Here is a 27,143-nt window from a genome sequence, read left to right on the forward strand (position 1 = left end):
AAGGAACAGCAATCAGGCAAAGTCCGATGTTCAACATTTATTTAAGTGTCTGTTCAAACAATTTTAAACATGAGAGATAAAGAATTTGATATACTTTTGAATTCATAAAGCCCAGTTTCCCAAGACAGCTCTCATTTTGTAGAATTGTTAACTGAAAAGTACAAAGATTTTCTTACACACATAACGACCCCATCACCTTTTTCAAACAAAGGTTTTCATGACCCTTTCACCCCTACGCTTCTTACACATGCATATATACACTCTCCAAAACGGACACCTAAAGATACAAGGCCTCAGTGACTTCCTTTTACAAGTTCCTCCAAGGTCTTGTTCATCAGTGTGTTATAAATTTACAGCAAGATGATGATGACTTGCCATCAATGAGTCTGGTCCTTATGGAAAAAATAAAACCAGGAAATTTGAACACTGAAAATATTTGTATTTTGAACTCAAGCTCCTTCACTGCTTTGCATTTGTCAGAAATCCACACATGCTGGTCATGCCATGGGACAGATCTATATTAGGGACCTTTTCCTCATACTGACCATATGTCAACATAGAGACAATGCATTGAACGTATGCCTGTCACCTTTCACAGTAAATTCTAGCTTTTGCGAGGGGCAGGGGGAGGCGGAGGATTGATTTGCAGTAGGTAATTTGGGCCCTAGGTTCAAATCGAACTTAGTCTTCTAAATGATCTTCCCATTGCAGTGGTAGGGAAGGGAAGAGTGTGTCAATCCCCTTGTCCAACAGTGCATAGACTAAGTTATATAGTACCACTACCAACACAAAGGGCTTTGTTTTAAGCAACTAATTGCTGGAATAAGGGCCAAGAAGTGTACTAGGAAGGTGATGGATGGAAGATTCTGCAAGCCTAGGTTGTATCAGAAGGCTGTAGATTTACATGCAATAACGAAAAAGGACAGAGAGGTTAGTTCAATTATTTTAAAAGTAAGCATGCAAGAGAAATGTAAAACTAAAAAATACTAACATGAAAAATGAGTACAAGTCTTTTTATTGATTTACTTTTTAGAGACAGGGTCTTGCTTTTGCCCAGACTGGAGTGCAAAAGTCCGATCACAGTTCATAGTAGCCTCAAGCACCCGAGCTCAAGTGATCCTCCTGCCTCCGCATGGCAAGTAGTTGGACTACAGACGTGTGCCACCACACCTGGCTAATTAAAAACATTTTTTTTCTTAGAGATGGGGTCTTGCTATGTTGCCCAGGCTGGTCTCAAACTCCTGGCCTCAAGTGCTCCTCCCACCTCTGCCTCCCAAAGAACTGGGATTATAGGTGTGAGCCACTACATTTGGCCTCTAAAGTTTCTTCTTTCTTTCTTTCTTTTTTTTTTTTTTTGAGACAGTCTTGTTCTGTCGCCCAGGCTAGAGTGAAGTGGTGCAATCTCGGCTCACTGCAACAGCTGGCTCCTGGGTAGCTGGAATACAGGTGTGTACCACCACACCCAGTTATCTTTGTATATTTAGTAGAGACAGGGTTTTGCTGTGTTGGCCAGGCTGGTCTCTAACTCCTGGCCTCAAGTGATCTGCCTGCCTCGACCTCTGAAAATGCTGGGATTATAGGCTCACAAGTCATTTTTAAATCACTGGAGCAAAGAGGCAGAATCTGAGGTAGAGACCTGAGTAAAGACTAAAGAACAATGAGTCCAAAGATTGAGACAAACTGACAGGAATTTGCGAGAGTCCATTCCTTGAAGGTGGGGCTGAATCTTCTCTCTGCATCCTTAGCCTCTAGCACAGGAGCTGGCATTTGAAAAATGTTACTTGCTGCATGAAAATGAAACAGATTAAGCACAAGCAAATGACAAGAGGCGATGAGCATCTCGTGTTCCTTACAGCATGGATGGCTGACTTTTATGCATGCAGGCCCCAGGAACAGAAAAGAACCAGTGGAACCTTTTCAAAAGAGTATCCTAAAAAAATACCCAGGAATTACATATTCTCAGGCTACCAAATACATAACACACAGTTCCCTGAATCAATCCAATTGCCTGCATCTAACTATATCACTTAGTAGCTACTTATTTACTAAAGAATAAACACCTTTTAATGGAAGAACAAACAAGAGGGAAGTCTAAAAATTCAAGAAAAAGAAATGAATGCTGGAAAGAGATAAAAATATCAACTAGTTTTAGTTACAACTCAAGGAGTATCAGGGCCACTGCTGGCCATTCCTGATCATGCCTGAACTTGCATAGGGTCAGAGAGTTGAAGCTGAAGTTCTGGTGACTTGAGATTTCTAATCATCTTTCCAAAGGAAACTCAACCCTATTAGAGGGTGGGCAGTGTAAACATATTATGATCAGGCTTATCAGTCAATCTCTAAGTTTTCAGAATTTAAAGAACTCTAAGATCAAGAAAACTATGTTTGGATTTGTCACCGAAATACATACCTGTACACACCTTATGCTCTGGAATTCAATGTAACATTCCTCTTGGGGTAGACTTTTTTTTTTTTTTTTTTTTGAGACAGAGTCTCGCCTTGTTGCCCAGGCTGGAGTAGAGTAGCGCATTCTCGGCTCACTACAACCTCTGCCTCCCAGGCTCAAGCAATTCTCCTGCCTCAGCCTCCCGGGTAGTTGGGATTACAGATGCCCACCACCACACCCAGCTAATTTTTTGTATTTTTAGTAGAGATGGGGTTTTACCATGTTGGCCAGGCTGGTCTTGAACTCCTGACCTCAAGTGATCCACCCACCTCAGCCTCCCAAAGTGCTGGGATTACAGGCGTGAACCACTGCGCCCGGCTGGGAAGACTATTTTTTAGGCATCTATAGAACCACAATAAACAAACACTGAATTATATGTATGCTGCTGCTTTTTTTTTTTTTGAGACGGAGTCTCGCTCTGTTGCCCAGGCTGGAGTGCAGTAGCGCCATCCTGGCTCACTGCAGGCTCCGCCTCCCGGGTTCACACCATTCTCCTGCCTCAGCCTCTCGAGTAGCTGGGACTACAGGCGCCTGCCATCACACCTGGTTAATTTTTTGTATTTTTAGTAGAGACGGGGTTTCACCGTGTTAGCCAGGATGGTCTCAATCTCCTGACCTCGTGATCCACCCGCCTCGGCCTCCGTAAGTGCTGGGATTACAGGCGTGAGCCACCACATCTGGCCATAATACTATTTCTTACTATCCATACCTTAATAGTAGAAGTTAGTAAATAGTGAAATCTGTCAAGTAAGTTTTTTAAGTTCACAATTTTATCAAGTTCACGTGCACAGCAGGTTTCATACATACACTTATTTGCAGTAACAAACATGTAGCAGTACTTTTAAGAAATTAAGTACTCTAAAAAATGCAAACCTAAGATTGGCTGCTTTAAACACCTATGAAAAGCCTAATCCACTATCTGCTCTTCTTAGGACCTGGAGCTTGGGCATGGGAGCTAAAGAAAAGGAATAGGAAGGTGGGGCGTGCCTGTACCCCAGCGCTGACAACTGAACCATGGTGAGCCTCACTGTGGCCTCCCATACACCTTAAGGAAAAGGGAGATACGATATGGATACCTGTCGGTTTAGTAAGATTATTTGGCAAAATTTCTCTTCTTAATGCTAAAATCCTTTTCACCAAAGGGTTGTGTTACCTTGACTAAATTTCTCTAGAAAAAACAAACCAAAAAGCCTACATTGTATAGTTACCTTTTTAAAAAGTTCTCCTGCAAACCATTGTAGTCTCAGATTAATCAGGTCCTCATTTCAGAGTTCCAAATGAAAATCTGAGAGAAATACTAATATTAAATAGTCATTCCATTTAAGATGCCTGTTTGAGAAACTTTACAAACCTTATGGATGCTGACATACATCAATTACCCTCTTCTCTCTCAAGCTAAGGAGAATCAATTTCGAAATAAGTTTCCTGTCCAAAGAATTTGTCAAATTCTCCTATCAGAATGCATCTGTGATATGTTTGTACTTCCTCCATCATCTGAGAAAAGTACTGCCCTATCGCCACCCTCCTGAGTGCCCACACCACACTGAGAGTCCAACGGCAGCCAGGGTATCAATGCAGAGCTGCCAGCCCAGCACCTTCCTGCCACCCTCGCCAGACCACTGCCAGCAGGTTACATGCCTCCCACAGAAACTTCTGACAGGAACTTGCAGATAGAAGAACACTGGAGACGAGTAAGGAACTGAGATGATTGTTAGGGTGGATGACCAGTCTCCAGAGAGAACGGAGGTAGAGGCCATATGCCACTATCATTTTCCCCTTGCTGCATTCATATGAGAAGTTAGAAACAATCATTTATTCTTTCTACCTTGTCAATATTTCATTTACCCAAACTACTTTCCTGTGAAGATTTCTCAAGATAGACTAACAAATGAAATGCCTTGTTTTATAGATCTTTAGAGGATTATTGAGTTTTCTTTGCTTTTACAGCTTGTTGAATCAACAGGGTAAGCCTGGTTAAACTGTAGCCTCTAAGGATGGGTCCGTTTCCTGGCAGTGTTAAATGCCTAGGACATTTCAATTTCAAGGTTTTGGCTCAGATTGCTGCACACACAAAATATGCTGCCTTGATTCATATACACATGACTTCTGCTTAACTTAAACTTCCATGAACAAGAAATGTCTACAAGGTTTAGAGAATCCCAAGAGCTGTGGTTCTGATAATTCAACAAAGGGCAATGAGAAGATGACAGCAAGGGCTCTGAAGTCAGATTGGGCTTGAATACAACCACCGTCACTTACCAGCTGTGGAACCTCAGCAACTCAATCTGGGCTTCAGTTGCTATGTCTGTAAAATGGGACAGTACTTAGTTCAGAGCTTCTGTGAGGCTCAAATGCCATTTAAAGCACAAGTTTTCTGTGAGAAAAATGTGTTGAAACATGTAGCATAGAACCTAACACATTAGGTGCTCAAATGTCCATCCTGCTCTCCTGAACCACCCTCTCTCTGTATCGACCATGTACCCTGAAACCTCAGACTCAAGAGCTCACAAATAGTGCAGCTGTGGACAACACTGCCCTAGTTTATGTACTTTACCTAAAACCTCAAACTTCTCAAATACCACATTATCATTTCCCTCACCAACTCTAAAATCTACGCTAGCACATATAACCCAAACCGTTAAGTTAAAACTCTTCTTCTTCACCCTTACAGCTCTTCACAGCCTGGGCCCACCCAACCTGTACATATTCAGTTCCCAATAAGACCCCTGATATGGTTTGGCTCTATGTCCCCACCCAAATCTCATCTCAAATTATAATCCCCACATGTCAAAGAAGGGGACAGGTGGGAGGAGATTGGATCACGGGGGCGATTTCCCCCATGCTGTTCTCGTGATAGTGAGTTCTCACGAGAGCTGATTTTTTTTTTTTTTTTTTTTTTTTTGAGACAGAGTCTTACTCTGTTGCCCAGGCTGGAGTGCAGTGGCACGATCTCGGCTCACTGCAACCTCTGCTTACCAGGCTCAAGTGATTCTCGTGCCTCAGCCTCCCGAGTAGCTGGGACTACAGGTGCCCACCACCATGCCCAGCTAATTTTTGTATTATTATTTTTTTTAGTAGAGGTGGGGTTTCGCCATGTTGGCCAGGCTGGTTGCAAACTCCCGGCCTCAAGTGATCCGCCTGCCTTGGCCTCCCAAAGTGCTGGGATTACAGGTATGAGCCTCTGCAGCTGGCCAAGAGCTGATAGTTTTAAAGTGTGGTACTTCCTCACATATGCTCGCACTCTCTCCTGTCGCCTTGTGAAGAAGGTACTTGCTTTTCCTTCACTTTCCACCATGATTGTAAGTTTCCTGAGGCCTCCCCAGACATGCAGAACTGTGAGTCAATTAAACCTCTTTCCTTTATAAATTACCCAGTCTTGGGCAGTACTTTATAGTTGTGTGAAAATGGGACTAATACAGCCTCCCTCTCCAGGCCTAAAAGATTCCTGCTCTTACCTCAGGTTGTGCCCAGAATGCCTTCCCTGCCACCCCGTCTCAAGTCTACAGTCCTTCAAGGACCTGGCGTGGGTCCATCCCTTGCCCTGGAAACCTTCCCACACACACGGCACTGCTCTTCCTTTGACCTCTGAGAACACTTGCTGTCCACACCATTCATTTTGGCACTTCATCACACACTGTCTTAACTTGTTCCTGATTTCATATGTTTGTCTATTCAGTGATTTTATAAGCAACTCGAGATAAATCACATATCATTTTCTTCTGTAGCCTTTGAAAGGAACATAACACAGTGCTGGGCATGTGCAAAACATCTAATACATTCTGGCTGTGGTGAACAGTTTATTTTTGGATGGAACCCAGTTTCTATTAAGTCATCTGCGCATTTCTTTTTTTTCTGGCATATTACACCTCCAATGCACAATCATTAATATATTTCTTTTCTATGTACCACATTTAAATGAGTAGTATTTCATGTGATTATCTATTTTTAACCCAATGAAGAGTGAGGAAATGCCGTTCTTCCATATATGCTTCCCATAACTACTTATTAACTCATCATGCCATTTCTCCTGGAGGGGGCCAGGAATGCAGTACTGCTCTACAGATAGGAACACTCAGGACAAAAATAAATAAATAAATAAATAAATAAATAAGAGCTTATTAAGCATCTTGGCATATAAGAAATAAAGTCTAGGAACTCACAAGTGTTTCCAACTTTTAGTCCAATGAGTCTTCTAAGCCCTCTACTATAAAATCCAAGGACCACATCAGGGTAGAAATCCCTTAGAAGACAAGAGTGCAAGAAGTGCCAATGATGGTCTGAATTTATTGTCATTAGAAGAAAACACAGCTACTTCTATCATACACTTTGCTACAAAAGTTCCCCATCTTTATGCTGCTTGACACGGACCCTTTATCAATCTTCAAAGATGTCTCAGCCCTCATGTGCATTACAGACAGCAGGAGTGTGGAGACTTCTGTATTCATAACCAGCTCTAAAATCTGCACAATAGTTAGTGCAGGTTTAACTATCAGGGATAAGCCACTGCAAAGCCTCACACACAAAGGGAAGAGGCAACTTACGATTCAGGTAATTGGAAGCACTTCCCTCTGTTTTTCTCTGAGATTTTCTGGATAATAAAACACATGATTCTTTGGCTTCATTTGAATTCCCATTTGTTCATCATTTTATATAATTCTGGTAAGTTTTATACATTTATTAAACTGTACTTGGATGGCTGAGAGCCACTAAAAGGACTGCAGAGGTGTGTGAATTGTAGACCAGTATTTTAGAAAATAAAAACAAACCAAAAACCCCCTTCAGTCTTAAATCCATCCAGAGAAAAGAAACCTGGTTATCATTCATTCTTCTTAAACCATCTTCTCCAATATATAAAGTCAGTTCGACTTTTTTTTTTTTTAAACTCATGTTGAGTAGACATTCCTGACAGCAGTGTTACTGAGAGAGGGGACAGACAGACCTCCTGTTGGTGGCAAAGCCAGCTCTGAGATATGCTGAAGGGGTCATCAGCGAAAGGGGCTTCAGTTCCCTGAAAAAGCCACACTATCCCCTGCAACCTTCCCTGCTTCTCATCCTCACTCTGCTACTGACCCCAGCTGAGTCCTCACCACAGCCGCCCCGTGCGCACGTCCTCAGCACCCTGGCCTCCTGCTGCCACACACTTGTCCATGCTATTTTCACTGCCGATTTATTTCTATTTCCTGTTAAACTGCAAACTCCCTGAGGACAGATGCCATGTCTTCTTCTCTCTGGCTACTTCTAAGAGTTTTCTTTACCTTTGATGTCCAGTTGTTAAGTGTGAATTTGTTAATATTCTCCCTACTTGGGAGTCAGTGTGCTTATTTAACCTGAAAAATGGCGGCCATTCTTTCTCTGAATATTACCTTCCCTCATTTTCTCTATTCTCTTTCTGGCATATGCTACAAAGTCTCTTCATTCTGGCCACCACATCTTTTACTTGCTCTCTGATATTTTTCATGTTTTTTTGTCTCAGAGCTCAAAAAGATAATTTCTTAAGTAGCCTCCATTTCAAATTCTAATGATCTTTAGCTGTATTTAATCTGCTCTGTTCTTTAACCTATTCTTGGAGTTTTAATTTCAGGGACCATTTTTCAATTTTAGAAGTTGTTTTTAGTTCTCATACAAATCTAAATGATGATTATCACCTTACTCTCTCTTTAAGGTTCCAATTCCTTCTTTTTATCACCGTAAACATTTTAAACATGGCTACTTTAATAGTTATTGCCGATTGGAGGAGTGCTGATTCTCCTGCTTGTATGCGCTTGCTCTCTGCTCATGATGATTTCCTGGTTTCCCACATATGTTTGTAATTTCTGAATGTGGGCCTATCTTACTGGAGCTATGTTTCATTTTCCTATATGCGTCTCATGAGCTTGTGGTTGTGAAAGTGTCTAAAGTAGTGTGCTTCTTTCTGCCAGAGTCCTAAAGGTTTCTATGCTCCTGGTTTTATGTTTATTTCTTGGGTAGGGATTCGCAAATCACTTGGGTAGAATAAATCTGGACCTGAAATCCACAAATAGCACAGACCAGGGGTTTTGATTTCTCATGGGTGACTTTATTTTCCCCAACCTGTTTCCAGCCTGTTTCTTTGCTGCTTCACTGCTTATGTCTGGTGATTTCTAGTCTCCTTTTCATGGAAGAATAGTTCTTTGAAGCTCCAGGCTTTAGGTAAGGGGCTCGATTCCAGGTCTCAAGCCTTATGTGCATGCAAGACCACAATCTCTCATCCTTGGGTGAATCTGAGAACCTCAGCACCCAATTCCTAGGACCTGTATCAAGACTGAAATCCTGGAGGACCAGCTCATGCTTACTGCTTCGGTTTAGATTTCCATTTATCTCTGGCACAAAAGAATTTCCTTTTTTTTTTTTTTTCATGCACAGGAATTATAACAGTGGGGCAGCAATGAGAATAGTGATGTTTTATCCATCACTATATAGTTTTAGAGGGGAGGCATGCCATCCACACCAGTTAAGTACATGTTGCTAGAATCCTCCCACCTCAGATTTTTTTTTTTTTTGGTTTCTTTTTTGGGCTGGGGGGACGATGTGTGGGGAGAGAGGAGAAAGGGTCTCACTCTTTCACCCAGGCTGGAATGCAGTGGCTCCATCACAGCTTACTGCAGCCTCGACCTCCAGAGCTCAAACCATTCTCCCACCTCAGCCTCCTGAGTAGCTGGGACCATGGGCACACAGCCACCACACCCCGGCTAATTCTACCTCACATTTCGACTACTGCTATAAACACAGTGCCAAGCACATAAAACGTACCTGATAAGTATTTTTCAACAGATAAATCTCTAAGGTGTGATTCTCCCCACTCTAACCCAAAAGCATCTCCAGCTTCTCTGCCCCATCAAGTGACTTGAGTTATCTTGACCACCTGAAATGCCACCACTGGAGATTTCTAGTGCATCAAACATATTTTTAACACATGAAAATACCAGAAGGGGTAACAGTCATATATGACCTTATCATAACTTTATAAGCATTTGCTTATCAGAAATTTTTCTCTTGGAAGCAGGTTTAATGTCAGTCACTAAAGGCTTAAGAGTTATAATAAGGTAAACAAGAGGAAGAGGAAAATAATCATTTTGGACCATGGGACATTGCTGAGGGATCCTGGTAGGTATACATGAAGACAGTATGAAGACTTAGGGGTAGAGGGAAAGAAGAAAGGGTCCAAAGTGTGGCAAGATGGTCTGGAGGGCTGCCGGGAAAACGTCTGATCTTCTGTGTATCTGTGCCTGGGCTCACCAGACTCAAGCCCAAATTCAGCCCGTGGCCTTGAAGACACCGTACATAACCTCTGGAATGGCTGACTGTCAGGCTGGCCACTTGCTGAGTAAAATTCAGTCGGAAGTTGGGAAGAGGTGCTCAAGGTCAGAAAGGGTATCAGAATCAAGTTGTGTGATGAGATGTGCAACTCCAAAATAAAATGAGAGAGGGCTGGTAGCTTTTTTGCAGAGAATGGCACAGATGTTCAAATATCTTGTAGGTAGTAAAAAAATTTTGGGAAAAACATCAAAATTAGACATGTGTCTAACTCTGACGCGATGCAAGAGACATGAAGCCCAAGAGACCTATAATAAGCTTTTATTCTCCTTTAGGTAACGGCAGTGAACACATAGAGCCGCAGGCATGTCTAAACATCTTACTCTTCCCCTTTAAGTTTCTTTAAAGAAAGGCCATCTCCCATTTCTCTTTACTTCAGAAGAAAGGGCCCCACTATAGTAATAGATACACATGGCTCTAACTCCAGTTTTATGGGGAACAGTCAACTAACGTTAGTGAGCACTTTCTATGTGCCAGGCACCAGGCAAGGTGCTGGGGATATGAGGAAAATTAAGTCCCTGCTTTCTGCTTCAAGGCACCTGCAGCCCTAGTGAGAGGAAGACATCTGGAACAGAACACGGATATGGGGCCTGGAATGATTTCGAAGAAGAGGCAACGTATGAAATGGGTCTTCAAAAATGTAAAAAAGTTTGTTCAATAGTGTCCTAGGCAAAGAAAGCATAATCTGATAGGCAGAGGGGTGTGAGGAAAGGTGGACTATTTAAAGAATGGCGAACAGTGTGACTGGGCATAAGAGGAGATACAGGGGTATGTGTGTGTACCTGAAGGACATAAAAGGGACAACTCCAGCTAAGGAGTTTAGTCTCTTAGAAAATAGGAAGCTATTCAAGCAAAAGAGTAAATGATTGTCTCATGCTTTAGAAAGTCCTCCTGCAGCACTGCACAAGGTGATGGAAGGGGGTAAAGTGGGCATAGGGACGCCATTTGGGAAGATCAAAAGGAACTTTAAAAAGACTAGTCACATTGAGAAGGGGAGAGAATGACAATGATTTCAGACTGGAGTTGGGGATACCCAGAGATCAGCATTTTTTTGTTTAACCACAATCCATGATAAGAAATACATTTTAGCATCATGACCTGGCATACATGCTTGTATGACGTAACCTGGTATGACAAGCCATATGCATACAAGTGTGACATGTGTGCATGTGTGTATAAATACACACACACAAAATACAAAGGTTTCATTAATCAGTAAGCCTAATGTGTGATGATCTTAGTTCTATATCATTAAAAAAACTGGTAATCAAAACCCATTTATGGGTCAAAATATATAGTTGTAAAAGTGCTCCATAGGCCAACAGACATAGGTAGTGTTGCAGTGAGGGCTGTGGCTATTGAAGACAGTGCTCTAGAGGCCAGAGGTACTGCCATGTTTATTATCCAAACACGGGGAAAAGAAAACAACGAGAGATGTTCCAAAATAGTGGATTTGTCCTACAGAGATGTTTTCTTTGTATCCTATTGATTTTGAGGTTGTTGCTGACCTGAGGTATTTAATGTTATCTGTTGTTACTTAAGTAATGATTTACCATTTGAAGGGATTTGCTGTTCTTTTATAGTCCTACAGGTTGATTGCACTGCATGGACTCATTAGGTATTCATGAGCGTATATATATCACAGCCAGGCTTTTAGCAAAGCTCTTTATCTGTGCTACTGATTCCTGCATGATATTTCTGGAGTCAATCTGTTGCTATGCTTAAAATTAAATGGAAGAGGCTGATGTATCCAATGGTTACTTCATCTTATAAATTATTCTGTAAAATGCTTGAAGCCTTGGAGCATAGTTGTTTTTTAAAAAACATCAAAATGTAGTGTTCATTTCGGTCTTGATGACCCTGCCCTGCAGAGTTAGAGCTGTCCATTCTGCTCCTGGGCAAAGCAAAAGTGAACGTTTTCAGCACTCAATGAATGTGTGTACAGGTTCGGTTCAGTCATTCCTAACAGTAGTCCCCTGGGATTGACAAGGCCACTGACTAGTTAGGAGAACTTTAAGTACACATATAGCTTTCTTTTCTCTCTCTCTCTTTTTTTTTTTTTGAGACAGAGCTTCACTCTGTTGCTCAGGCTGGAGTGCAGTGGCATGATCTCAGCTCACTGCAACCTCTGCCTCCTGTGTTCAAGTAATTCTCCTGCTCAGTCTCCCGAGTAGCTGGGACTACAGGCGCATACTGCCATGCCCAGCTACTTTTTTTTTGTATTTTAGTAGAGATGGGGTTTCACCATGTTGCCCAGGCTGGTCAGGAACTCCTGAGCTCAGGCAATCAGCCCGCCTCAGCCTTCAAGTGCTAGGATTACAGGCATGAGCCACTGTGCTCGGCCCATATATTGCTTTCTTAACTCTGACAGTAATTTTCATTTTTACTAAAATAATGGTTGTTATTCTGCTCTCCCATATTAAAAACATGATATATTGCTGTATAATTTACAAAGCACTTTCACATATATTATTATTATTTACTGAGATGAGGTCTCATTCTGTTGCCCAGGATGGAGTGCAATGGCAATGATCATAGCTCACTGCAGCATTGAACATCTGGCTTAAGCAATCCTTCTGCCTCAGTCTCCTGAGTAGCTGGAACTATAGGCATGTGCCACCATGCCTATTTTTTTTTTTTTTTTGCTAGAGATGGGATTTTGCTATATTGCCCAGACTGATCTCAAAGGATCCTCCCACCTTGGCCTTCCAAAGCTCTGGCTTTACAGGGGTGAGCTATCACATCTGGCCCACATTTATTGAGCACTTAGCAATGTGCCAGGCAATGTGCTAAGCACTTGATATGCATTATCTCACAGAATCTTCAAACCAAACCTATGACATAAGTACTGTTCACAGTATAGATAAGAAAATTAAAGAAACTTGCCCAAGGCCACAAAGCCACTAAGGGGTGAACCATGATTCAAACTTAGGTTTGTCTGGCTTCAGAAGTTAACTTCCTAACCACTGAATCATATTTCATCTGTTCCACTAAATACATTTTTCTGGGGCTTAGCAATGCCAGTTTACTTACCTAAGATTACCAACAAAGGAGTGGTAATACCAGGACTCAAACCCAAGCCATCGACACTAAGTCAGTGATCCTCCATCACCTTACACTGCCCCAAAATAACCCCAGCAGTACCCCCGTCAGCAGTATTCACAGGCCAGACACAGGAGGAAAAAGGTGAGGCAAAAGGCTACCCAGGAGTCACAGGCATAGAATGCTGCTGGCACGTACGCCTGCTCTCTTTCCGTTTAAAGTCAAAAAGAAAACAGAGGAAAGAATGCACAAGATGTGGCAAGAAAAAAACTGAAACTGTATTACTTTACACTAATTTAAGGCAGCTGTATAACCTATATGTTAGGAGGCAGAGAGTTCAAATGACAGAAAAGAGGTAGTATATGGACTAAACAAGAATACATGTTTAAATATTTAAAGAACTTCTGAATCTTGATATGTGAAAGTCAGCAATAAAAATGAAAATCAATGAAATAAAGTTACTATATCTTTCTTTCATAAGAGAGACTAGGATAAGAAAAGTACACAAAAATTCTTAATATTGGAAGCTTTACAAAGCAATCTCTCAATGAGAGAAAAACTCCAAACTAGTAGTTATAAAAGTGTACATTTAGAGCCAGGTACAGTGGCCTGTGCCTATAATCCTGGCTACTTGGGAGAATGAGGCAGGATCACATGAGCCCAGTTCGAGTCCAGCCTGGGCAACACAGGAAGACCCCATCTCTAAAACAAACAAACAAACACATTCAATTTATGTAAGACAGATTATAAAATCCAAATTGTGCACAGGTCTAGAAGAGGTCAATAACCAGAATCAATTGCTTTTAAACAGTTAAAAATCCTTCTCTAAAAAGAATTAGGAGTACCAAAGCCTCCTGAAATCTAGCATGAACACTGAAATTAATGTTCAAAAAATAGGTTTTTTTCCTATTTTTTAAAATGCTATTTCATTTTTGAGATGAAGTCTTGCTATGTCGCCCAAGCTGATCTTGAACTCCTGAGCGCAAGTGATCTACCCACCTTGGCCTCTCAAAGTGCTGGGATTACGGGCGTGAGCCACTGTGCCCAACTCAAAAAAGCAAGTTATGATAAAACAATTTATTACAATTTTCTCTTCTTCAACAAGCTATTATTTCAGCTCTAACTCTGGTCATACACTTGTTTTTGGATCTCTGCTTCTTTCTCTGGCAACATACTCAAGAATTTAAATATTCACTGGGCTTTATGGAGCAGTAAATTCAGTATAATGTTTAAACAAATACTTCTAAAATATTTTTCAACAAATGTTTGTAAATGGATGTTGAAAGTAAGTCTGTTTTTTTTTTTTTTTTTTTTAAATACTGCCATAGACCAGAGCGCCAGTCTGAGAGGCAGTTTAAACAGAACACAACTTCAAAAGCAAAACTCATTATGATGAATATGTCAAGTGAAATTAGAAATCCACTAACGCTAATTGGATGTATTCTGAATGTATTAAACTTCTGAAGATATTTTTATGAACTCTTTGGAATTTCCTATTAACACCCACGCGTGGCTGCACTTTGGATGTACCCACAATTTGACACAATATAGGTTATTATGCGTAATAACTTTCGATCTCTCAGGGTAATTGCATAGTTTAAAGAAATGAGAAAAGCTACAGTGTGAAAACACTCCGTCCAAAAGGAAGGGAAAATGAAATATGAAAACGCTTGAAGAGTAATGACAGAGTAAACATGGTTGTGTTTTTTCAAATATAAGAATTATAGAGCCAGATGGTCACCATGAAAATCTAATACACAAAAATTAGAACTTGCCAGCCTATGGAAACACAAAATATTTCATGAATGGTTTTACAGACAAGTTCAAGAAGGGTTATCAATCAATAGATTGCATTTCCAGAGTGGTCAGTGAGTAAATCCAAGGCATTCAAACAAAGTCCCCAGCTGGTAAAACTGATGTCACTGAGGACAATCCCGTTAGTTCCCCTGTAGTCTCTTGATACCTCTGTCAGAAGCAGCTCACTGGGCTTTATGGAAGTAAGGTCCGATAAGCAACACCAAGGTTCTTAGAAATCAAATGATAGCAGAGCAGGAAAAAAAAAAAAACCTCACAGTTTGGCATGTGTGAATATAAATATTAGATGCAGATAGAAAAGGTGCCTTAATGTTATAGGCAGTTACTAAACACACATAAATACAGCCTGTGGAATTGCCAAGGCATCAGACATCATTTTGGACAACTTAGATAGCATTTTACAATGAGGGCATTATTCTTACAGGGGTCATTGATGCATGGACTCGTAAAATGATGACTATGTGGTGTTCATAACTATAAAGAGAAATTATGATATTAAATAATTATGATATTATAGAGACAAAAGCACTTCCTAGCTTCATTCCAGGAGTATCCTGGTGAGGGGTGGTATGTGACCACAAAGCAGGGGTGGGGTTAGGAACATTTGGCCACACACATGTACGCTGGGCTGGCTTTCCCCAGCTTCGGACAGCCCTAGCCTCATCTCTTTGCCCTCCCCATTGAGGGAGGTTATGAGGACATCTGCTTCACTACTGAGTTTTTTTCCCACTTCACATAAATATACTTAGCCTGTTTAGCCTGTGTCTGATGTTTAGTCTTCACAGAGGAGATGCTCAAGGCCAAAGATAACATGCAATGCCTTTTGTTCCACCTCAAAAAAAAAATACTTGTTGGCCGAGGAGGTAGGTAACAGGCCAAATTCTGATTTTCTTAATGCGATGAGGACTTTCCCTATTGCACAAGATACAAAATGTTTCTAATACAAAATGCCTATTTTTGCACATCTGCCCAATAACAGCTCAATTAAAAACAGGCCCATCAGATTGACAGTTTCCTTAACTGCTTAGTTCCTGCAGCACTGCAGATAGCAGAAAAGCACTTAATGGCAGCCACGAGGCAATTTTCCAGTAAGACTTGTTAATCTTTATACAGTCATCCTTATGCAGCCATCAAAGTGAACTTAATGACAAATCAGTTAAAATAAATTACTTTTAGGAACTTGTTTAAGCATCGGATAAAAAACAAACCATATGTGACATCTCTTTGGTCCTCACCGTGACAGCATATAATTGTCATCATCTGTGCTGTTTATTCCATTTGCCCGGCCTATCTGCTAACCCACCACTTCCAGAGCAGCTCTTTGCCCTTCTCTGTCCTGTTCTGGGCCCCAGGAGGCTGACCTCTATGCACCACAAGGCTGTGTCTGCATCAGCTGTGCCACTGCTCCCTGGCTTTCAGCTGGGCTCAGCCAATGAGAAGCACCAGAAAGAGATCAGAGAATGGGAGGAGGGATGGCAGGAAGTCACCCCCCCCTCCATTGCTCCTGCAGCCAGGCCACTCCTCGTCCTGGCTCAGGCTCTCCAGGGCTCTGATGTCACGTTCCCTCCCCTTACTCTGTCAGGCCCAGGTGTGCTTCTAGCTTCCAGCTGCTGCTAGGCCCCAGGTGCCTCACTAGCCCTAGCTGGTTCCCATAACCCTGCCCACATCTCCATAAACAATCCCTTAACTAGTCTCTCTTCAGTCTAAACACCTGTTGTCGGCCAAGACCTTGGCTGACACACTGTCAGCAGCCAGAGGCTTCACACTGGGATCACTTACATGGACCGTGTGAACGAGGTCGGCCACCAGGCACTGCTTCAGCTTCTCGTCACTGCCGGTCCCATGAAGCACAAGATCAGGCATGTATGTGGGGCAGTAGCCCGCCAGAAGTGAGCGGCCGAAGTTCCTTACGTTCTGGGTGCTGATGCTCTGAGACCTAAAACAACATGTGGCCCATTAAAATGCACAGCTGAAAATGTACTTTCTTCTTTCATTACAATTGGTACAAGCACTCCAATGACACAGGTAAATAAAATAGATTCAGGGTGGCCCATGTCACCAACCCTCCAGTAAGTGGATCACAGGCGGGAGAAAAGGGAGTTTTTTAAAGAAAAAAAAACTATATCCATGGCTGGTCATGAGTTTGTTTTTGTACCTCATATTGGACATCCACCAGGCAGTCTGTGTCAAAATACTGACAAAAGAAAATATCTCAGGAAGGGCTCTTGCAAAAGCCTGGCTTTAGGAATCTGACATATCTGCACAGAATGGTGCATGACAGTGCGGAAGAACAGAAGAAATCTCTAATTACTGCTTTCAGTCATCACAGACCAAATAATCAACCTGATGGAGTGTTAAGGAAGAGGTGTTGTTTCCCAACCACCTCACGCTGCTCTGATCGGCAGGAGAGAGGCCACACGGCGAGTGTAATCCACCACCTCTGAAGCAAGGCATCTGCTGCCAGCCACGGACCTGCCCTGCAGTTGACAGAAAATTAAACTCCCTGTTCCCTCTCCCATCTCCACCACATCCCTTAGCTTCCCCAGAGGGTCATGATAGCTGCAAAGACAACCACTGGCCACCTGCCCCAGTGAGCTCAGTGGTACTAAGCCAGTGACCATCCTTGGAAGAAGGACAGGTGGGAAACCGTTTGTATAAAAATAATAATACTTCCAGTACTTTGTGGAAAAAAAGATATTGTGTGTAAAGCAGACAATAGTAGAAGCTAACACGATCACAGGCGTCAGGCCAAGAAAGTGGGATTTGAACCCAGTTCCCTCTACTTCCCAGCCTGCCGGAGTTACCTTGGCAGAGGCAGCTCCACTTCCAAGGACCCTCCAGTCCTGTCACCACCGTGACCCAGATCTAGCATGGCTGAAGTGCAAGCTTCATCGTCACTGTCTCCCAGGGCGCTATCCGAGCTTTCATTTCGGGGAATGTCTCCTTCAGTCCTGAAGTTGGCCTTCTTGTTGTCATCCCCACAGGGGATATTTGCAGGAGCCACGAGGCCAGGGCCCTGCTGGACACAGCTGGCGGCAACAGGCTCCAGCACAGGTCCTTCCTCAGCCTTCACATACAAACCTGTAGCCGCCTCCAGCCTCCCCGGGGCAGTTCCTGCTACGCGGTGGGAGGCTGCGCCCAAGTCGGCAGCGTGGCTGAGCTGCCCGGCAGCATCTGCTGCTGTGTCATTTCTGCTGCCTCTGTCCTCTGCAAAACCCTTGTCAGACTCGCCTTCATCCCCCTCTGAAGGCCGATTCTGAGGACAGCAGACATTCTCCTGAAAGCCAGGTTTGAAAGGGCTCCTAGAAATCTGCGGGTCCTGAGCTGTGTCAGCGGCCTCCCTGGCCTCCAAGGAGGGGCCACAGGCTTTCATCCGTTCCTCCATTTTTTTCATGCGGCTTTCAAAGTCAGACTCTGGAGATGTGGAGCTTCCTATCTGGAAAGTGACCTTTTCTATGGGAGGTTTCTCCCAAAGATGTCTGTCAGGGCAAGGCCAGGCCACTGACCGGTCTGGCAGTCTCGTAGACATCTCCACTTTCAACGGCTCACAGACAGCTTGCTGGTCCATCTTCATTCCTGCCCCCAAAACTTCACAGCTGGAAAGTCTTGAAGAGCCATCTTGCGGTACCTCTTTATTTTTTTCATCCCCACAAAATGCATTCTGAGGTTTCCAGGAAGCACCTGATGCTGGCCCCTGGCATCCTGTGCTGCAAGCCTCAAAACCCTGCTCTGGCCTCCGGTTAGCTTCTTTGTCAGGTTTAAGAACCAGGTCTCTACTGTCAGTGCCCTCTGGGCTCTCAGGAAACCCTGCCGGCCAGGGGTTCTGTCTCTCAGCTGCTGTTGGTGGTAGGATGGGGGGTACAAGAGCGGGCTCGTTCCTCACTGTAACGACCACATACTCGGACTCCTCCACCTCTCCTTTCTCCAAGGCTGTTATGATCTTGCTCCCATTTAAAACTTGGTCACCTTCACTGTGATTGCCACTCCAGGTCAGCTGGTTCTCTTGTAGCTCAGAGCAACGGAGAAAGTAGGTCAGGACATAAAGTATTCGCTGGACCAAGTCCTTCTGCTTCCCTACCACTACGGTGCGAGTCAGTCTCACTGGAGAGCCTATGGCTCCATAAAGATCACCTAGAGAGCAAAGGTGGACACAAAGGCAGTGGTCTCTGGGGTTAGCATGTCACAGATATATCAGCCTTTACAAGAGCAAAATAGATGACTTATATTCCCAATCTGGAATCCCTGCTTCAAACTCCTGATTTCTACTTTCTAGTAATGACCATGTTTTAGTTTTGCCCCTGTAAGAGAGTCAGCCTGGACACAGGCTGCAGCCCACCACCCCTGGTGTGTGGGAGTCGTGCTGCTGTGCACACAGCCCCTACCAGTGCCTGCTGGGTCTTCCCTGCAGCTCAATGGGTCAGCCGATGAGATGGCCCAAAGAAGGTTAAACCCAGAGTTCTGAATATGTGACCAGATCTAATACTGTATCTTGGAAACTGGAAATAATAAGAATTTGTTGGAAGAATCCCAGGACATTGGGCCTTGGGATGAAATCCAAATTCAGGAGTTTCTCAACAGAAGTGCAGTGAATTAATTCAAAATACTTAATGAGGTGGTCTACATAGATTTCTCTTAATATACATACACACACCAAGCAGAATCAGTTTGACTAACAAGAAGAAAATCACTCAGTCATTAATGAGTCTGAAGGTTTTAATTCGCTTGAAAATTCACCTGAGCCAGGCGCAGTGGTTTATGCCTGTAATACCAGCACTTTGGGAGGCTGAGGCAGGCGATCACCTGAGGTCAAGAGTTCAAGAGCAGCCTGGCCAACATGGCAAAACCCCGTCTCTACCCAAAATACAAAAATTAGGTGAGTGTGGTGGTGTGCACCTGCAGTCCCAGCTACTTGAGAGGTCGAGGCAGGAGAATTGCTTGAACCTGGAAGCCAGAGGTTACAGTGAGCCAAGATGGCACCACTGCACTCCAGCCTGGGTGACACAGTGAGACTCTGTCTCAGAAAAAAAAGAAAAGAAAATTCAACTGGAAAAAAATATGTCCCATTAGCTATATCCTGACAAGTTGATTAAAAACTGACTAATGTACTGTGAGCTCTACCATCAGCTTAAGGAGGAGAGAATAAGGGTAAATGTGTCATCCAACCACCCAGCAATAAGCTTTTCATCAAAAGTACTTAAGTGCCTAACTATTAAAACTACGGCATTTGATAATTTGATTATTACACTTTATAATAAGTTATACATATGATATGATGTGATGGAAAATTATAATAAAGCACCCACGTTTACTAACTGGACAGGCACTGTATTAAAATCCTAAAGATGTATCTCAGCTGGGTGTGGTGGCTCATGCCTGTAATCCCAGCACTTTGGGAGGCTGAGGTGGGTAGATCACCTGAGGTCAGGAGCTTGAGACCAGCCTGGCCAACATGGTGAAACCCCGTCTCTGCCAAAAATACAAAAAATTAGCCAGGAGTGATGACAGGCACCTGTAATCCCAGCTACTTGGGAGGCTGAGGCAGGAGAATGACTTGAATCCAGGAGGCAGAGGTTGCAGTGAGCCATGGTGACATCACTGCACTCCAGCCTGGGCTACAAGAGCAAAACTCTGTCTCAAAAAAAAAAAAAAAAAAAAAGATATCTCATTGTATCTTTGTATAACCAAACTGGAATTAGAAACCCACTGAAGAATAACCAGAGGGCTGGGCATGGTGGCTCAAGCCTGTAATCCCAGCACTTTGGGAGGCCACGGTGGCGGATCACTTGAGGTCAGGAGTTCGAGACCAGCCTGGCCAACAGGGTGAAACCCTGTCTCTACCCAAAATACAAAAATTAGCCAGGTGTGGTGGCAGACACCTGTAACCTAGCTACTTGGGAGGCTGAAGCAGGAGAATCGCTTGAGCCCGGGAGGCGGAGGTTGCAGTGAGCCGAGATTACACCATTGCACTCCAGCCTGGGCGACAGAGCAAGACTCTGTCTCAAAAAAAAAAAAAAAAAAAACAACCAGAATGTTGGAACAAATCAAAAGCTGAAAAGATACTAAATAAAGGAGGAGAAGTGATACATGGTAATCGGCATAAATCAGAATTTAGGAAGTTAGAACCCCTCTGAGGAATGCATCTAGAGAGGAGGGAAAGCAGTTATAAGGGCATATACTGGATAAAACTAATTAAAATAGATGAGTATGGGAAAAAAGTGATGAGAACCATCGGAAAGTACCTCCCCAGGGACCCATTAGGAAATACCTCCTTCTGCGAGTAGTCCCTCGTGTACGGTTCCTAAGAATATTCAAAGGGCAGGACAGAAATAATAATAAACAATCCTCTCTATAAAATGACTAGATTACAGGCTGATAGAGTTTTAATTGAGAGGACTTTGCAAGTGACTGAGAAATCAGCCTAGAATTCAAGACAGTAACTCAGAATTGTAGGCCGAAGCTAGGATTTCTGTTTGAGAAAACCTTCCTAAGAGCTCATTACTGTTACTTTGATTACATCTGCCTACTGCTGCAGGATATCAACAGTCATTTCAGGAATTCATGAAATATTTTTTGTTAAATCAGTTTCAATATTAATAAAGAAGCAGCATTACTTATCCAAAATCTGGCATAACAAACTACAGGGGAAAGAACACTTAGAATATTATTTTTTAGCAATGCATTTGAGTATTGCACATTTTAATAACTAAGGAATAAATGGAAATGGTAAAACAAGGAAGGTTATTAAAAATACAATTTATAATCACTTAAACTATATAAAATAACGAGTGCAATGTGACTGGAACCAGTGCTAATACATTATAGCCAAACTTCATAAAATAAAGCATTTTTAAAACAATAGACCCACAATATTAAATATTTACTGGAAGTTGAAGGCAATTTTTTTTGAGTCCTGGATAACTGAAGCTAATTTTTAAAGTAGATTTGTTTTCATGAGTATAATTTTTTAAAATGAAGAAATTGCACAACATGAATGTACTTAACATGACTGAACTGTGTACACTTCGAAATGGTTAAGATAATAAACGTTGTTATATGCTTTTTACCTCAATTAAAAATAAAAATTTAAAAGAGACGCAAATGGGGAAAAAGCAGAAGAAAAAGTGAAGGAGTCAAGAGGGCTTACAAGTGAAACAGGCCAAAGACAGAGTGCACGGAAGCAGGAAAGGTGCTGGACGAAGTAGGAGGAGAGGTCACAGAAAGCAACGGTGGCAAACAGGGACACAGAGTTGAGACTCAGGGAGGGAGAGACAGAGGGAGTAGAGAGACAGAGGAAACTAGGAAGAAAGAGGGAAGAATAGAGAGAAGGGAAAGCAGAAAGAAAAACGATGGGATGTTAGAGAGGTGCAAAATGATAGAGAACTGGGATGAAGCCAAAAGAGGATGGAGAAGGAGAGGCGATAACAGCCAGGAGGGTAAAACAAGTAGAGAAAAAGAAAACAAAGAGGGAGGAAGAGGGAGAAGAAAGGAAAGAACTATTGAGGGGAACAATAGTGAAAAGTTGGAAACTAGAAAGAGAGGAAAGAATGAGGTGGAGAAGCTGAGAGAAGTTAGAAGTTCTGTAAAGAAAGCATGGTGAAAGAAAGGGGGTTAGAGAGGTAGGGGACTATACAGACAGAAACAAAAATAAACAAGGAGAAGCTGAGAGAGAACAAAAATAGGAGACGAGAAGAGAGTTAAGGATCTTAAAGGCACACTTATTCCTGATCACATTCTAATAATGTCTATGTTGTAGAATTCCCCTTTCAACAGTGTTTCCTTATACCCTACACAGTTTAACTTATCTCATCTTTATTATCATTATTTCAAATGTTTTCTAATTTCTTTTGTGCAATTTGTTTGGCTTGTGGGTTATTTAAATGTGGTTTTCAGCTGGGTACGGTGGCTGACACCTGTAATCCCAGCATTTTGGGAGGCAGAGGCAGGTAGATCGCTTGATCCCAGTTAGAGACCAGCCTGCAAAACATGGGGAAACTCTGCCTTTACAAAAAATGCAAAAATTAGCTGGGCATGTTGACGCACATCTGTAGTCCCAGCCACCAGGGAGGCTGAGGTGGGAGGATCACTTGAGCCCATGGTTGGGGCTGTGGTGAGCCTTCATTGTACCACTGCACTCCAGCCTGGGTGACAGAGTGAGACTCTGTCTCAAAAACAACAACAACAACAAAAATACATGGTTTGATTTCTGAGACAGTGAGAATTAAAAAAAAATTGATTTGTAGTCTAATTCCACTGCATTTTGAAAAATACAAGGTAAACTTCTGAGAAAAAAATTTCACACATTTTAACTTATATTAAATCAGTGGTCCAAATCTCTTTTGGGTAGAAAAGGTCCTTTTCATTTCCACAAACTCTTAACTCTTAAGTTCCATATAGGTCAAAAAGAGACTATGGAACTACTTCAGTCAGTGGTGTAGACAGCAGCATTCAAACTTTGTATACCTATTCCAAGAAAGAAATACATTTTATACTGCAACCTCAATGCACCTTTTGAAACAGACATTTTACAAAGTATACATGTAAGTCACTGATATTTTCTATTCTATTACACCAATTAAATGTTTTAATTAAACCCACTAAATTGTTTCCACAGCCCACTAACGGGTGGCATCACATTGTACACAGGGAAGTGGCTGGGCAGAAGCAAGGATCACCGAGCTCCTGAGCAGCAAGCCTGTGAAAGTGGCATCCAGCCTCCCCCCCTCTTCCCTGGTAGTGCTGAGCAGCCATGGAGGGGGAACACACAGTGTCCTGGAAAGCTCTCAGAGGAGTCTTTGGAATGATTCCAGATAGTCTTCTCTATACTTAGGAACCTGGATTGAAATTATATCTGCATCACTGTGTATTCCCAGAAGTTTCTATTTTCATGTTTACTGTGACTTGCTAAATACTGAATGAGAACAATGAAATGTGAAGCAAGTGCTTCTACCTGTCAAATTATTGAAGGCCCCCCGACTTCATTGTAATAATGGAAACTCGGCCATCACTCACACTTGGCTTTACAAAGCTATCACAGGCCTTCGCTGACCAGAAGCTATCACAGGCCTTCGATGACCAGAAGCTATCACAGGCCTTTGATGACCAGGGCCTTGTCCCCTCCTCACATTCCTCCTGTCAATAGCCAGACCCCTCATGGATTGTTTGGGGGAAGGGAGGACTGAAGACTTTCAGCAATACATGATCTCCTCTGAAAGACGAGGATTGTGAACCTACAGGAAAAGACTCTTCCTTGTTATGCTGAACATAGGGAATTAATGGCTCTCAGTTATGTTTCAGATGAGAAGCACACCTAATTATGAGTACATTGATTTAACTAAATGCACACTACTTAATTAGCATTGTTTTAAAATGGGTGACCCAGCAGCATGGAATACAATGTTCCCTTAATATCCAGCCCCCTTTCCTTCTCCACTTAATGAGCCTACGTTTCTTTCAAGACTATTATTGTTCTATAATAAAAACAGCCATGTTCTGTCTTCCCCAGGAAAAACTTCCTGTATGACCAAGAATGAGTTAGGCATGTTCTGAGTAATGATCAAATCAGGGCAATTAGCATATCCATCACCCCAAACTTTTATCATTTCTTTGTGTTGGGAACATTTGAAACCTTTCTTCTAGCTTTCTCTGAAAATAAGCTATTAACTATCCTAATCCAATGCTAAAGAACACTAGAACTTATTCCTCCTATCCAGTTGTAATTTTGTATTTGTTAACTAGCCTCTCTCCATATCCCCCCTCCCTTAAGTCCATTTAAATATCCATAAATTCTTTAATTGATTTAGAACATGCCTTTTACTCCTAACCACGAGGGGGCTTATATTCGCTTATACATCTCACGACCAAGAGCACAAGGACAAGACAACATCTGTCCTGTTACAAAATGAGGCTGAGAGTAATAAGTGTAGGGATGAGAATCTAATGAATATGTGTAAAACCAGTGCTTGGCTCATAGTGTCAGCTTTCATTATTGTTATTATAACATGCTGCTTTCCAGGATGAGGTGCTTTTCTGTGGATATTTTTGATTGTTACAACTTTGGGTGGGAGGTGGGAGGGGCAGTTCTACCGGCATCTAGTAAATGGAGGCCAAGGATGCCACTCAACATCTGTTAATAAAACAGCTCTTCCTACACCCCACAACTCAACCAACAAAGAATTATCTGATCAACAGTGCTGAGGTTAAGAAATCTTACTTGAGGGTGAACAGCCGCTGTGGAATGGGAGAACACAGTTGGCTTACACTGCTTTAAGAGTGTAGCACAAAGCTGCCACTTGGGGTAAGGAGAGGAAGGTGGTGGCCTTACAATTAGAATCCAGGGACCAACTTCCTATTCCTCATCTGCCCAGTGACAACTTATGAACTATTGGGTGAGAGAGCCAGTATAAACTACAAATTCTAGCTTTTTTTTTTCCTATTCCATCCTATATATTCTCTGAATAGTCAAATTAGGTACTAACCCAGCTGTGCCCAGAGAGGATTATATGGATGTGTTTTGGCCAGCATGTTCACTGACTGGGAGGTACGTTTCTCTGAGAAGGCTTTAATGGGAGGGTGATCCACAGGCATGACAGTTGGGACCCAGGCCAGGTGGTAGGTTAACACTGCAGTCAGTAAGGCAGCAAAAAACCTTGGAGAAATGGAAAAAGATACAACCAACTTAGTCAATACAGAAAGAGGCACGTCCTATGCAGTACATACATTGGTTATGGGATTTGCATACAAGTCTCCAGAGAGTTGAAGCTTACTGGTTTTTATTGATCTGTTCTATCAGAAGCGTAAACTCCTTGAGAAAGCGCTGGCAGAGCTGGTTTTTTTCCAAAGTGCCAGACATCATGGTAAGCCATACAGGTTCAGCTATCCTTGGAACAGAATATAAGTTCCAGATAGTTCCTCTATAGAACAGAAAGAGAGGGAAACACAAAAGTGTCAGAAATACTATTTTGGATAACCTTGGTGTAAAAGAATAAAGGAGAAAACAACGTGAATCTATGTAGTCCTTAAAAGATTCAAGCTCCACACATAACAGGGGTTGGCACATTGTGGCCCACAGGCCAAATCTGACTGCCACCTTTCTTTGTAAATAGAAAATTTTACCAGGTCCCAGCCATACTCATTCATTTACTTATTTACTGTCTATGGCTGCTTCCGTGGGACAACGGCTAAGTTGGGTTGCTACTACAGAGACTCTACAGAAACTGAAAGTACAGAACTAGAAAGCCTCGCTTTCAGCTTCTTGACCTTTGAAAAATGGACACATCATTAAAGTAGGACCCAGATTCTCGGCTGGGCGTGGTGGCTCATGCCTGTAATCCCAACACTTTGGAGCGCTGAGGTGGTAGATTACAAGGTCAAGAGACTGAGAACATTCTGGCCAACATGGTGAAACCCCATCTCTACTAAAAATACAAAAATTAGCTGGGTGTGGTGGCAGGCACCTGTAAACCCAGCTACTCAGGAGGCTGAGGCAGGAAAATCGCCTGAACCCAGGAGGTGAAGGTTGCAGTGAGCCGAGAGTGCACCACTGCACTCCAGCCTGGTGACAGAGCGAGACTTAGTCTAAAAAAACAGGAAAAAGAAAAAAAAAGTAGGACCCAGATTCTCAAGCGCAAGCCAGTGTCCAGTCTGACCACAGCAGAGCAACAGGCAAATCTCTAGTGCTTTCCCAAAAAATTATGGAAGGTGTACTAATCATCAGATTGCCATCAAAGAGCACAACTTTATGTCATTCTCAAATATATGACTTAAGTCTTAGCGATCACCAGATAATGAGTAACATGTTACTTGAGTACTTTAACACATAACCCAGAGTTAAAAAAGGTGTGATTTTGCTCCAGGTAGCATTATAGAGTTCACCAACATATACGTTAAGCATCATAAAAGTGTTCTAACATTCAAAGGATTATAAATCTTTTTTCTCCTTCAGCTATGGAGTAACAGTTTGACTCATTAGCTCATGACTGCTTTGGAGTGGGATTCCATTCCCCACCAAGAAAGCGGCTCTAAATGGTGCAACAATCCCAGCTCAGCATGATGAAAGAGGATCCCACCTGCTACCCAACACAATTTACCTTTCCATGCAGACACAAGGAGCAAGGACTCCCTTTCCACACAGATACTAGGAGCGAGGACTCTAGACACCAGTTTCCAGAGGACACTGGGTATAAACTAGGACTGTCCTGGCAAACTGGAATGTATGTCTCCCCGACATGCATAACCTCTCCATCTGTGCTTTGAATAAGCATCTGTGAACTCAAGTTTCCACATCTGTAAAACGGGGTTAGTAGTGCGTAGGGCTTTTGTGAGGCTGACATACAATAATGAATAGACTGGTGAGAGATACCTGAACATTAATTTTCCCCATTCATCCTGATAAAAACAATCCTATCAGGGACTGTCGGTCGAGCAGTAGTGAGGATTACTTATTGGTAAATTATTTAAATTTTTTGCTTCATTTGTTCTGTTTCCACCTTGAAGAGCGGAACCACAAAAG

General features: G+C 42.5%; 1 protein-coding gene across 4 annotated transcripts in view; it reads right to left on the bottom strand.

Moving 5' to 3' along the window:
• LOC105488644 (folliculin interacting protein 2) overlaps positions 1-27,143 on the bottom strand; it is a 138,300-nt gene that overhangs the window by 18,219 nt on the left and 92,938 nt on the right. For all 4 annotated transcript variants that reach the window (XM_011752884.3, XM_011752881.2, XM_011752880.3 and 1 more), the window contains 4 exons: positions 25,399-25,545; positions 25,111-25,280; positions 17,440-18,766; positions 16,415-16,571 (listed from right to left, as the gene is read on the bottom strand). In XM_011752884.3, the coding sequence (XP_011751186.2) occupies positions 16,415-16,571; positions 17,440-18,766; positions 25,111-25,280; positions 25,399-25,545 (1,801 nt within the window). The remainder of the gene's footprint in view (positions 1-16,414; positions 16,572-17,439; positions 18,767-25,110; positions 25,281-25,398; positions 25,546-27,143) is intronic.

Source organism: Macaca nemestrina, chromosome 3, assembly GCF_043159975.1.
Source record: "Macaca nemestrina isolate mMacNem1 chromosome 3, mMacNem.hap1, whole genome shotgun sequence".
NCBI classification, from domain to species: Eukaryota; Metazoa; Chordata; class Mammalia; order Primates; family Cercopithecidae; genus Macaca; species Macaca nemestrina.